Source organism: Syngnathus leptorhynchus, chromosome 6, assembly GCF_054491065.1.
Source record: "Syngnathus leptorhynchus isolate UIUO chromosome 6, UIUO_Slep, whole genome shotgun sequence".
Classification (NCBI taxonomy): domain Eukaryota; kingdom Metazoa; phylum Chordata; class Actinopteri; order Syngnathiformes; family Syngnathidae; genus Syngnathus; species Syngnathus leptorhynchus.
In genome coordinates this window covers 3,361,178-3,373,208 of record NC_141200.1, presented here as the reverse complement: position 1 = coordinate 3,373,208, position 12,031 = coordinate 3,361,178, and the positions used below count along the sequence as shown (strand labels likewise).

General features: G+C 41.6%; 2 protein-coding genes across 7 annotated transcripts; one reads left to right on the top strand and one right to left on the bottom strand.

The window, feature by feature from the left end:
• Positions 1–68: 68 nt before the first annotated feature.
• On the top strand, positions 69–11,793 carry alkbh3 (alkB homolog 3, alpha-ketoglutarate dependent dioxygenase). 4 transcript variants are annotated; one of them, XM_085913352.1, is made up of 11 exons: positions 69–177; positions 636–714; positions 791–885; positions 968–1,002; positions 1,102–1,149; positions 1,341–1,444; positions 1,535–1,623; positions 1,730–1,951; positions 2,091–2,189; positions 2,300–2,478; positions 9,321–11,793. In XM_085913352.1, the coding sequence occupies exons 2-10, from the start codon at positions 639–641 to the stop codon at positions 2,441–2,443; spliced, it is 912 nt and encodes a 303-aa protein (XP_085769478.1). In that variant the 5' UTR covers positions 69–177; positions 636–638; the 3' UTR covers positions 2,444–2,478; positions 9,321–11,793. The 4 variants fall into 4 exon arrangements, with proteins under 4 accessions (XP_085769478.1, XP_085769477.1, XP_085769476.1 ...); XM_085913351.1 differs by lacking the exon at positions 9,321–11,793 and adding an exon at positions 4,543–5,399; XM_085913350.1 differs by lacking the exon at positions 9,321–11,793 and having other exon boundaries at positions 2,300–5,428.
• Positions 2,615–6,478, bottom strand: lysmd4 (LysM, putative peptidoglycan-binding, domain containing 4). 3 transcript variants are annotated; one of them, XM_085913356.1, is made up of 3 exons: positions 6,356–6,478; positions 4,524–4,820; positions 2,615–4,423 (listed from the first exon to the last, which is right to left on the bottom strand). In XM_085913356.1, the coding sequence occupies exons 2-3, from the start codon at positions 4,803–4,805 to the stop codon at positions 3,923–3,925; spliced, it is 783 nt and encodes a 260-aa protein (XP_085769482.1). In that variant the 5' UTR covers positions 4,806–4,820; positions 6,356–6,478; the 3' UTR covers positions 2,615–3,922. The 3 variants fall into 3 exon arrangements, with proteins under 3 accessions (XP_085769482.1, XP_085769481.1, XP_085769483.1); XM_085913355.1 differs by lacking the exon at positions 6,356–6,478 and adding an exon at positions 5,732–5,848; XM_085913357.1 differs by lacking the exon at positions 6,356–6,478 and having other exon boundaries at positions 4,524–4,858.
• Positions 11,794–12,031: the final 238 nt, after the last annotated feature.

Here is a 12,031-nt window from a genome sequence, read left to right as displayed (position 1 = left end):
TTCGAAGTAAAAAAAGAGACCAGGAAAAGGACTAAGCGAAAAGGAACTATAAATAGAAATCTTTGTTCCGGGTAGGTTTTATTTTGATGTAACACATCAGCAATGGCCGTCCTGTCTAACGCACCATAGCTCAAATTACTTACTTTCCCACACATGGACGATTTATTACTCCTGTAGGTAAGTAATTGCACTATTTTCGTAGTTGGACTTTTATCATGTTAATATAAAACAATGTTCGTGTTTCTAGCTCAAGTTACACGAACGAAATAGCATCGTAACGTAATCTGCCGTATTCCCTATTGAAACGGTACAATTAAGTGAATAACAGGACCTTACCGTAGTTTCGAGTTTGATTCCATAAATATAGAATAATATAATGACAGAATTCTGTGTTGTCGTGCCTATTATGGCTTTGGTTTTAAACAAGTGCCACTGGTAAACTTGTATTAAAATGATACAAACTTTTAACTTGTGTATTATATAGACTCGTTGTGCACTGTGAATTATTTCATGATCTGGTTTATTTTATTTGTCTATAAATAAATTGGATGATTCTAGCGTACGGGTAATAGTAACCAAACGTTCTTATTTGGATGATTCCCCTCACGAGATGTCCTTAACTCTTTCCTGCACAGTTTATGGCAGATAAACGCCAGCGTGCCAGGGTGCAGGGCTCTTGGGCCAAACAGCTGCCCAAACCCCCGAGACCAGCAGGTACTCTATAATACACGCAAAATTACTTTGAAATTGTGTTTTTAAATATGCGTTCTCATTTAATTTGCTGATGTAGCTCCTCAAAGCCAAAGTGCTAATGCAGCTTCCGTATCCTGGGGAATACATCGACAGACCACATCTGGGAATGTTGAGTTCCAACAACCCATTAAGGTCTTTTACTGCATTAAAAAAAAATCAATACAATTCACAATTATAGTATTTCATCTCAAGACATGTATTGTCTTCTTTACAGCAAGTTAGAGATGTTCCACCAGAAAAGGTTATTGAGTAAGTGTCGGATTTGAATGGAAAGTTAAATACGTTTTTTTGTAATACAACTCTCCTATTACATACACAATACTATTTTTTTTATTTTGCTTTTCATAGCCAGGCAGGTGATTATGAGATCAGCCATGGGCCGTCAGGGGTGTCAAGGTAAGCAATGAAATGAAATTGAATGCCAATAATCTATTCACTCCATACCCCGATTATTTGTTGTTGCATTTTGAAGGCATTAGTTGGTAATTCTCCAAAATGTTCCCCTGTTCACTCAAACAACTCAACACAATGCAAAAAAATAAATAAAATAAATAGCGTTTGTTAACTATATTGTTTTACGTGTTAAGATTGCGGCTGGTGCCGAGATTTCTGCCAGCTGAGGAGGCTGACTGGATGTTCGCTAAGCTCCTGGCTGAGCTTCCCTGGTCGCAAAAGACCAACTTTAGACAAGGTGGGTAGAAGAAATCATTATAATAATTTCTCAAACTTCTGGAACGTTTCATGCTGACTCATCAACTTTATGCCCCCCCCCCCCCATTAGGCGAGGCCTACGAAGAGCCAAGGTTGACATGCTGGTTTGGAGAATTACCCTACACGTATGCTCGTTCCACCATGGCGGCCAACACAAAGGTTTTCTAACATCAATTTTTTTTTTGTAATCGCTGATAGTGGCCACAAGATGGTGACAAAGCACTACTTTGTCACACTTTGTGACTGAGCTGCGACTATCCCGTAGTGGCACCCGCTGCTGTTGAACCTTCGCCGAGCGGTTTCCGAAAGGAGCGGCGGTTGCGGCCAGGAACGCTTCAACTCGCTGCTGTGCAACCTGTACCGAGACGGACACGACAGCATCGGCTGGCACAGCGACGACGAAGCCTCGCTGGGCCGGCAGCCCGTCATCGCCTCGCTGAGTTTGGGTGACAGCAGGGTGTTCAGCTTACGCAAGAAGCCACCTCCGGTCAGACACACACATTATATTATTTTTGTCTTATTTATTGTTTCACAAGTCTCGGGACTTATTTGGCTTGTTTCATTTTGTGCCATAAGACAAATCCAGTGCTGTGTTTCTGACACATTGTCTTTTTTTTATGTTATAGGAAGAAAACGGTGACTTCACTTATGTGGAGCGTATTAAAGTTCCTCTGGGTCACGGTGCTCTGCTTTTGATGGAAGGAGCTACGCAAGATGATTGGCAGGTACGTTCAACTCCACCAATCATTTTCAAATTAAAAACTTAAGTGGCTGCATATTATTTTGTCATAGCCCCCACTTTGTTGATTTTGAAGGACTTCTTTTTGGTTCCCAGCACCAGGTGGCGAAGGAGTACCACGACCGCGGCCCTCGAATCAACTTGACTTTCAGGAGCATTTTCCCCGAGCCGCAGGGCCACCGGCCGGGGACCAAGCTGAACTTTACCAACCGCCAAACAGACATGAATGCTACAAACTAGAAGCCATCAGAATTAACGAAAAAAAACAACACTAGGTGAGATTTTCAGTTTTCTTAAGAGGAACCGGGATGTGACGAAAAATCCTCGAGTTGATATCATCCCACCCCCCTCTTGTTGAACGTGTGTGTTAACTTATAATAATAAATGAACAAGTTAAGTTTGACACTTTTAGTTGCAACGGTCAAATGAGATTTACTGAACAGTTTGAAAATCATCCCATGAAAATAGTTAAGCGTTAGCCATATGCACATCCAAGGCTAATTCGTTCAAATATAGTCAAAACTCCCTGAAGTCTCACAAAATCGCAAAAAAAAAAAAATAGTGCACATTTCAGAATCTGAATTTAACCAAGAAGGTTTAAGGCAACCCCGTGTTATCATTCCACACATTACGAACACACCATTTCAAATTCCAAACTAAAATGCAGAAAGATGTCACTTGTACATTATTGCACTACGCGGTGCTTTTTTTTTTTGCAAACACAGTTCACACATTTGGCACACGCTTCGGGTCCACTCGGTACAAGCAACGAGGTCGGATTCACACCGTTGTTTCAAGTGACGCAACTGCGGCAATGTAGAAATAAAAACGTAGAAATAAAGAAAGCAAATGTTTTAAAAATATATATATATATACTGCAAATGTTGAGTTCTGTCATTTTATATTTCTGTGCAAGTGAACATTGCTTGATATGTTTGTGGAAATAGAAGTGGGTGGGGTAATCAAATCAAAATTGCTCACTTGGACCTGTAGTGTGAATCCAACCTCGGTGAACGATGCAAAATGAATACACACACACAAAAGTCCCATAAATTAACTTGAAAAATAGATTCCTCCTCACATACAACCTGATACACACCTCCGTTTAAAACTGCCATGCTACAGTAACCTTCCACATATTTATGGTTCACTATTCACCGATTGGGTCAAGATTCCGAGTAAATCACAATGCCCCATCACCGGATGAGCTATTTTTAGAGCAGGTATCGTGGTCCTTGGATAACCCGTGCAACCGTCTTAGCCATAGCCAACCTTGCAGACGCCACAAGATGGCGCCAAGGCACTTTGTTTCTATTAAACGTCGCTTTGGCGTGTCCACAAAAGTTCCTTCCTTTTTTTCAAAATAGTTCCTTGGCACTAAGATGCCAAAAGAAGGCATCAAATCAGTACTTTTAATTTTTTACAGGCGTTTGGTGCCATCCTCTGGAATGGAAGGTTCCTTAGAAAGAAAAATACATATAGTGAACTATAAATATGCAGAAGAACCCTGCAGCTTGAGATGTTTTTAATCGGCTGCAATGTGCGTCAAATGAGGGTAAAAACAAAATAATTACCACAAAAACGGTAACAATTATTATTTTTTTGACGATCTAAGAGTGCAACAGGTTGTTAAAAAAAAAAAAAAAGGACGAGGCAGGTATTGCACACGTGATGTTCGATATATTCAGCTTCATGATATCCAAAACGACAAACTCCAATCTATCCTGGTTCGGGTCCGCCAGTCAGAAAGGTGCCCGTGCTGGTCCTGTTAGACGTGACGGGCGTAGATGTGACGGCGCCACCTGTTGGCGAGGCTGAGCCGCTGTGTTGGGTTTTGAAGTAAATAACATAAAACAAAGGCAGAACGATACCGATGAGCAGCATGGCCACCACGGCGTTCCACCACTGAATCCCCCAGTCGGCCCCCTGGCCCTTTTGTCCTTTTTGGACGGGCCTTTTAGGTCCGTCATCCAACAGCTCCATGTCAAAATCGTCCGAGTTCGGGATCAGCTTCTCCATGTCGTTGTCCACCTCAATGAGGAAGTCCATAATTTGCTGTCTCTTTGGCTGCGCCTTCGCCGGGTTTTCCTCAAAAGGGTCACTCGGGCTTGCGTAGGATTCCGTTAAAAAGCTGTGCTTGGCGACGGGGATTTTGATGCTTTTCAGTGCAAATAAATCCTGTTCCTGTATGAGGTTGTTCACGCGCTTTATGTCTGCCACCTGTTCAAAGAAACAAGTGCCAGGGATTTGAGTCGCAGGTACTACGGTAGACGATCCCAAACGGAGAAAATTATTATTTGACCATTATCGTTTTCCTTACCTTGCATCCGTACTGCAAGGCCAGCTTGTTGAGATTGTCGCCGTCCAACACGTCCCGTTCCAGCAAGTGGAAATTCCCGAGACGGTCCTGCTCTGACTCTTGGTACGCCCGAGGTCTCATTTCCAGCAAGCCAAGCTCCTCCGCATCTTCTTCTTCCTCCTCATCTGACGACGCAGCCATGCCGTTAACTTTCCTCTTGAACATGTAAACCTGGCCGTCGGCACTGGCGTGGACGTCCACGGGGGCCTGGAACGCGTGCGGCACATGATCCCCGCGACGCATTTTTCAACACCAAGCCTGGAAGAAGATGAGATGTCTCAACAAGGGCTGTTTCTCATTGGATAGTGTTATTCATTATTCAAGAGCTTCACCATTCACAATTGAGGTTGTTAAATCTTCGTTGACACAATGTATATTCATTTGGTTGGTTCATTTGCACTGATGTTGATGCACTACATACGCTCATGAGCGTTTATATTATTTTTAAACTTGTGTGACTTTAGATCCTGTTTGTTCAAATATGACAAAACATTGCATGTCGAATTTAATAAAGGTGGCATGACGTGAGCTTGAGTCTAAAACGTGTTATTTCTTTTTTTGGAGAATTTTTTTATGCACTACTGTGGATTGAATGCTGGTACTTTGGAGGATACTGAGGTTTAAATGTAATTGAAACAAAAGTGACTTTACACTGAAGTTTATCGCCTCAGTCATTTGTGGCACACCCGCTGTCATGTTGTATGCGGAACTGCCCGAAAATTACAAGTTTGTAAGTCTTTCAGGTTTAAGTTTGGAGCTGAAAACACCAGACAGGCTGTTACCATGGTAACCCATTTGCTTTTGGACATGGCTGCTTGTTACTATAATAATAAAAACAGGTGGGCAGCTACGACTCACTCAACATAATAAGTAAAATGCAATATCTTTTAATGTTTTACTGTGTTATGTTCAGCAGGTTGGTTTACATGACGTTAAGGCTGGAGAGGTGCCACTTTTGATCAGGCAGCTGGGAGACAGCCGTTTCAGTTAGCTACGCGTTAGCCTAGTTAGCATATTAGCTCAGTTAGCCTTGTTAGCGCTTTACTCTGGTAGCGTGTTCCCCAAACGCGTAGCCAACCTGACGTTTGTTACTTCTGCTATGGTTGTCTTCAAGAGCAAACTATATATAAAATTGCCTACACTGTCGCGCCTCCAATGTAGTTTGTTACCTTAAAGGGGGGAAAGCAACAAAAGGCACCACGCTCGTAACGCTCGCAGCCCCTCCAACAGCTACTTTGAGCTAACTAACTTCAACTTGGCATGAGTGACGTAACCGAGCTCTTCTTTTATGGTTTTCTAAAAGCGGGCACACTAGGCTGGAGACTCATTACCGCCACTCTCTGTTCCATCACCAGAACTGCATTCAGTTTCACGCTACTACTCCTCTTGGTGGCAAAACCCAGTCACGTCACAAATCCCGTTTATGTTACTTGACTTAAGCTCAGGAAGTAGAATAAATTGCTTGAATGATGACGTCACAACTATCTCTCTCTCCCCCCCGCTGTAGTTTCTATATATTTTTACATGATGTCGTCAAAGTAAAAATCGAGTAAAACGCACAGACATGGGGAATAAAAGTAACAGAAACCCGCAGTGATTGCATCTGCCAACCAATCCAAACCATAAAAAACACCGCTCCAGTCATTTCGATGAACAGTTTCCCGTAGTTGCAAGCTCCCGAGTCTGGTGGCACTTGCACCTGTGCCAACGACCTGCCGTTTTTTTCCACCTCTGCTGCACGCTACAAGCCTCCGCCTTCTGCTCTTGCAATAGTTTACATCTGTTTCGCTCACCAAAAGATTCTGGCACATGTGTAGTTTGTTTGGCAGGTGTTTCGAAGCACCAACCGCGCAATATTTGGCCACAGGCACTCAACAGACGCTGCGGTCGCACATGTCTGAATCAGGGATGGCGTCTGCTGCTTGTAAAATCGAGCGCAGATATTTGGATGTGATTTAAGTGCTGGGAGGTCAGGGCCAACAAGGCCATTTCTGCTGCACCATTTAAACACAAAACCTTCATTTGTTTGTCCAAAGCTGAATTTAAAAAAGTGGAAAATCGTCCCTATTGGTATGATGCGTTTTCTGTATGGTTTGGTCCTCTTTACATGATGTTGCAGTCTTTGTCCACCGGAGGGCGCAGCAGGACAACGAAAACGCTCATGCTCTATTAAAACCCACCGCGGTGTGTCCCTTACCTTGCTCACAGAAATTACACGTTAGCAAAATGTTACTAATAAACACCCGAAACATTAAACAGACAAATTATTTTAGTGATGACACCTCACTGTTTTTGTGCTCAAAGCAGGTGCAGACTATAGGAAGGCCTATGAGCTTAATTGTGAAAATATTAGTACTTTAATCTTTAAAAAAAAATAAATAAATAAATTTATTAAAAATTTATTAATAATTTATATATATAAAATGTAGTACACGACATATATATATATATATATATATATATATATATATATATATATATATATATATATATATATATATGTCGTGTACTACATTTTTTTTTACAATTTAAAAAAAAAATCATCTACACTATACCACGCTACACTACACTGTTTACGTGCTTCAATGTACCATACAATACTTTTTTTTTTTTTTTTTTTTTTTAATTCTTCCATTTGTATAATGTCCCCCAAGTCCCCATTTGACAGAAAGCTAAGCATTTCCGGCTAATAGCGGTCATGCACATTTCTAGTGTTGCTCTCCGCATATGCATAGCCACTCAGCTGGAAAGCACCGATGACCTCAAGTTGACTCCAGACTGCACAGTTGACGCTTGACACTCATCCGATATTGTCCGGTTGCTCCGTTTCATTCACAAAACAACACAAGATATCAATCTGCACCTTGACTTTATCACCATTTTAACCTTGATTACTGCAAAAAGGCAACCAAAATTACTCCATCACGTTAAAAAGGAGCACGTCACAAATTCCACCCTCACACCTCGACGAAGGCGTTAACGATCATAAGGCTAATGTTGCCTTCGAGGGGCAGATGATCATATCATTTACATCGCATTCGGATGCGGCGTGGAATGTGAATGTTGAGCAACAAAGCGGGATAATGTGCTCTATTTCAGGGCCACTGAACAGCTTGTCGAACTGAGAGAGAGAGAGGGGGGGGGAGATGGAAGTGGGGTCGGGGTGTATGAAAAAAAAAGTACGTACTGCTTGCATGTGTTGCCCTGCAAACCATCTGAGTGGTCCTTTCCTTTAAATGATTCAAAGAAAGTGGTCAAATATTTATGGAGGTGAAAGATTCATGGTTGCCACATCTATGAAGTTATTGCTCTGCGGCTGCATCATAGTTTGATTTATGTCATTTACAAAAATAGAGCTCATTGTCCTAGTCGCTAAGAACTGTAAGACGTGATAACCAAAAATCTTTTTTTTTTTTTTATATTGAATTCATCTTCCATGTTTTGAAAGCACTTGTCCTCATTAAATGTGATTATTTAATTCCCAACTATATTCACTGAGCACGGCTTTTGTAGGAAATTGTTTTCATGTACTTCACTACATTTGATTCATTTGAAGATGTCACCGTAATGTTTTTATCATTTTGTGTTTGACGCAGGCCTTGTTTCCCTCTTGTCGCCATTCTCCCTTAGATACGTTTGATTATTTGCCTTGCAAAAACTAGAGCGTGATGAATGTCGACATCAACAGCGGGTGATTGGAGCTTTGTCTCGGAAAATCCGCGGGAGTCGTCGTAATGAAATTCTTATGGGTTAAGGTCACGACAACAGTTCTGATTTTTATTGATTAAATGTCGACCCGCCAGGTGAATGTGATTCACGTCTCGGGGGCACAACGATCCGTCCGTCATCTTTGAAACCTACACAACTAAACATTATCGTCGCATCTTGACAGCACGTATGAATGTCATCATCTGACAACTGTCAAGCCGGGAGGAACAACTGCAGTCATTTGTGATCTATCGATCTATTATCGATGATCAATTTAAACCCGATACCGATTAATCATAGAATTTCCTGTGCGCAAACACACATTACGATGTCATATCAACAATAATGTGTTTGAGGGTCTACCGGAGGACTCTTGGAGCTGATTTGCTGATATGTGCAGTGCAGTAGTGGTGTAAATTAATTTGGACTCCCCCCTCTTGCCCTCAAGGGTGACCCTACACCCGCTGCCTACTCACATGAGACACAACCCTGGCAGTGGTGGTCTTCATGCAGGCCTCCAGCATACAGTGACACATAACCTTGCCCTGTCACCACCCTCACCAGTGTGTCAGCTAACATTAGGCTGATTGACGTTGAGCCAACACTCCAGCGCTATGAGATCTGGGGCTCTGTATAACCTCGTCCTAGCTTAAACCAGGGCTAGGACATTTGGGGGCATGGTGCCCAGATCATGAGGCCATCTGCGCATGTGACCCACACAAAAATATCAGTCGTGAATTAGAAACAAGAAACAGAATAGCTCAAAATGCTTCTATGCTAATAGTTGTTATGCTAACGTTTGGCTAATAGTTGTTATGTTAACGTTTTGCTAAGTTGTTATGCTAACGTTTCGCAAAATAGCAACTTGACCTGAGAAACGCTACAACACAGAGATCAAAATTTTGAATAGTTTCTCGTTTTAAACTACTTTTGAGAAGAACTCAGATGCTTGTTTGACTGATGCATTATCATATTCTTTTCACTGGCACTCAGCAACATGCGGAATGAAATGTCATCTTTGACCATGTTTTTTTTTTTTTTTTTTTGCAGTTTGAGTGTTACCAAGGCTGCTGACATCTTGCTAGCTTTTTACCCAGAAGAGATAATAGGTAAAAGGTGCGAATGGAAGCTGTGACTGTCAAAGTCAAATCTACTCAGCTGCTAGTGTGACTCCATCTATGAGCCTTCTGACCTGAAGCTACAAAAGCATAACAAGCTGTGATGTTGACAAGAACATTTAATGATGTACCAGGACCTCTCTCGCTACACGCTTCAAAGAAACACGGTCGTCAATTCCTTTTTTTTGAAAGCCTTTGCTATATAACTCCTTTCTACAGAACATAAACAGTCCAAGAAGCCTGGCTATGCAGTGGTTTGATCCACAGTGCCTCTTCAGGTCATTTACTAATGCGTGTACGTGGCATCAGGTTGACACATTTCATGTTGTCCTGTTCTGAGAGAAGCGTAACTTGTAAAGCAGTGTGCATTTAAAGTGCTGTCATGTGGCGACTGGCTCGACGTTGTTGAATCGAACATGAGGTTCCTCGTGACCTTGAGGATTTGAATAATGCATTCAAGTTGTTTAGACACCGCCAAAGTGATGCCTGAACCTTTCTGACCTTATCTTCCAATGACGACTGCGTAAATGAGATGCAATGCCGTTCTATAACGTGTTGAAGGTTGTGATATTTTCTTGTGAATTCGACAAATAACATAGTAAAAGTTATGTACTGCATAAATCAGCTTTACAACCCAAAAAACTAATCCTAACCCTGAATCCTAATCCTAACCTTAATCCTGACCCAACCCCAAATATAGAATGTTGCAAAATTGCTGTTTCTTAGAAAAAATTGGAACACAAAAAGTTGAGAAAGAAAAGTTAACTGGTTCATCTTTCTTAGTTTGTTGAATTTATTTTATTTTACCAGAAGAATCTATTGGGAGACTTTCAAATCAAACAATTTAATAACAACCATCTTTCCTTTATGACTTCATTTCAAACAATACAATAATAGAGCAGCGCTTTATTAACCCAATGTGAAAAATGTCACGACTTGTCATTAAACAACATCTTTTGTCCACATATACAGTATATGTGAAAATCCTCCAGAGAAAAAAAATAACAATTAGACTTAAAAAAAAAAAAAAGACCAAATGATCAACTTGAGAAAACAATAGCTATATTTCCAATGGCGCTTTCCATTTGCCACATTCTGGAGGAAAATAAAAGAAGACAAGGCAAACTGAGAGTCAAATCAAAGGTTAATTGGAGCCAGGAAAATGTCAACCAATTTTACCCAGCACCCACGAGGGGAAAACTGCCCTTGGTAAAAAAAAAAAGGGAAATATCTCCAGCGTATATTAGCTTCTCGTCCATAATGGCCTCCTGAAGAGAGCGATGATGACATCTTTTTAGCACTCGCTTTGTTCCCCCTCGGAAGATTTTAGGTTTGTGCAAAATACCATGCAAGGCTGTGTTTGGTGCAAAATACCATGCAAGGCTGTGTGTGTGTGTGTGTGTGTTTAGCGCCAGAAGATACAATGGCTCGGGGGAACCGACAGGTGTTGGCAGGAGCCTTTGACACCTCCATGGTTGGCAAAGTGTAGAATTTAATGGTCCTATTTGACATTTTTATTTTTGTGCTAAAAATACACTAGGAAGTAAAAGAAATGAAATGGAATAATTAATTCAACTCAGAAATTCAAGATAAAACATTAAGTACATTTTGTTCAGTGTACTAAAATGGCCGCCGCGACGCTGACCTGGATAAGCGCTGATAAAAATGGATGGATGGACTAGAATGGACTTTTATTACATTTTTAATCTAATCCATATATATTATTTGGGATTAGGGGTGAGTTAGCGTTATGGTTTGGGATCGCGTTTAGGATTGGGGTTAGGATTAAGATTCGGAGTTCGGATTTGGGTTGGATTCATAATGTATCGTTTTTTTCGGTATGTTATGTTCTTAATGGCTAGCTAATCATCGTATTTGATTTTGCAAAAGATGATGTGGCTAATTTAATTTAATTTAATTTTTTGTCGACTCTCTGTAGACCCGAATGAACGCGACGGAGTCTTTTGAGATTTGATAAAATTCGGCCCTGGATCATGTGACCTGCTCAGTGGCTGGCAACGGTGACATTTAAATTGATTGGCTATTATTAAGACTATTAAATCTCATTGTCAAGCGTGATAGATATGTCTCTGCCTCTTGACAAAGGACAGCCGAGCCTTGATCTTCCCGGCAGGACCGCTGCGACTAATGCCGATAGAAAAGGATTAGTCTCGGAAATAAGAGAAGGTGCTGTAGTCCGGTCTTAATTGGCCAGTCCTCGGCTTGATCCAGTCTTGAGGCTGCCACTTGCTGAACTGGTCAATTAATCTTCCATCCCTTATAATGAGGCGGGGGATTTTTCCGACGGCTGCTCCGCTCACACAAAAGACAGAATGTGTGCCCAAAAGGATCTTCTGCCCCTGCACAAAGTGACCTGACAATTAAAAAGATCCACCCCCCCTACCCTTCCCCCCCCCCCCCCCCCCCCATCTTGCCAGTTGGCAAATATCTCTGACCCAATCTCACATTAAAAGAACTAACAATGACTTCAAATCAACTAGCGCGGGCACAAAAAGACGGAGAACGCGCCATGAAATAAGATTGTTGCGGTCCAACTTGTGACCTCCTATCACTCTGCCCTTCTTCCCTTTGAGGTTAATAAAATACGACTTGTCGGATCCCCCCCCCCCCATCTCCCCCGCT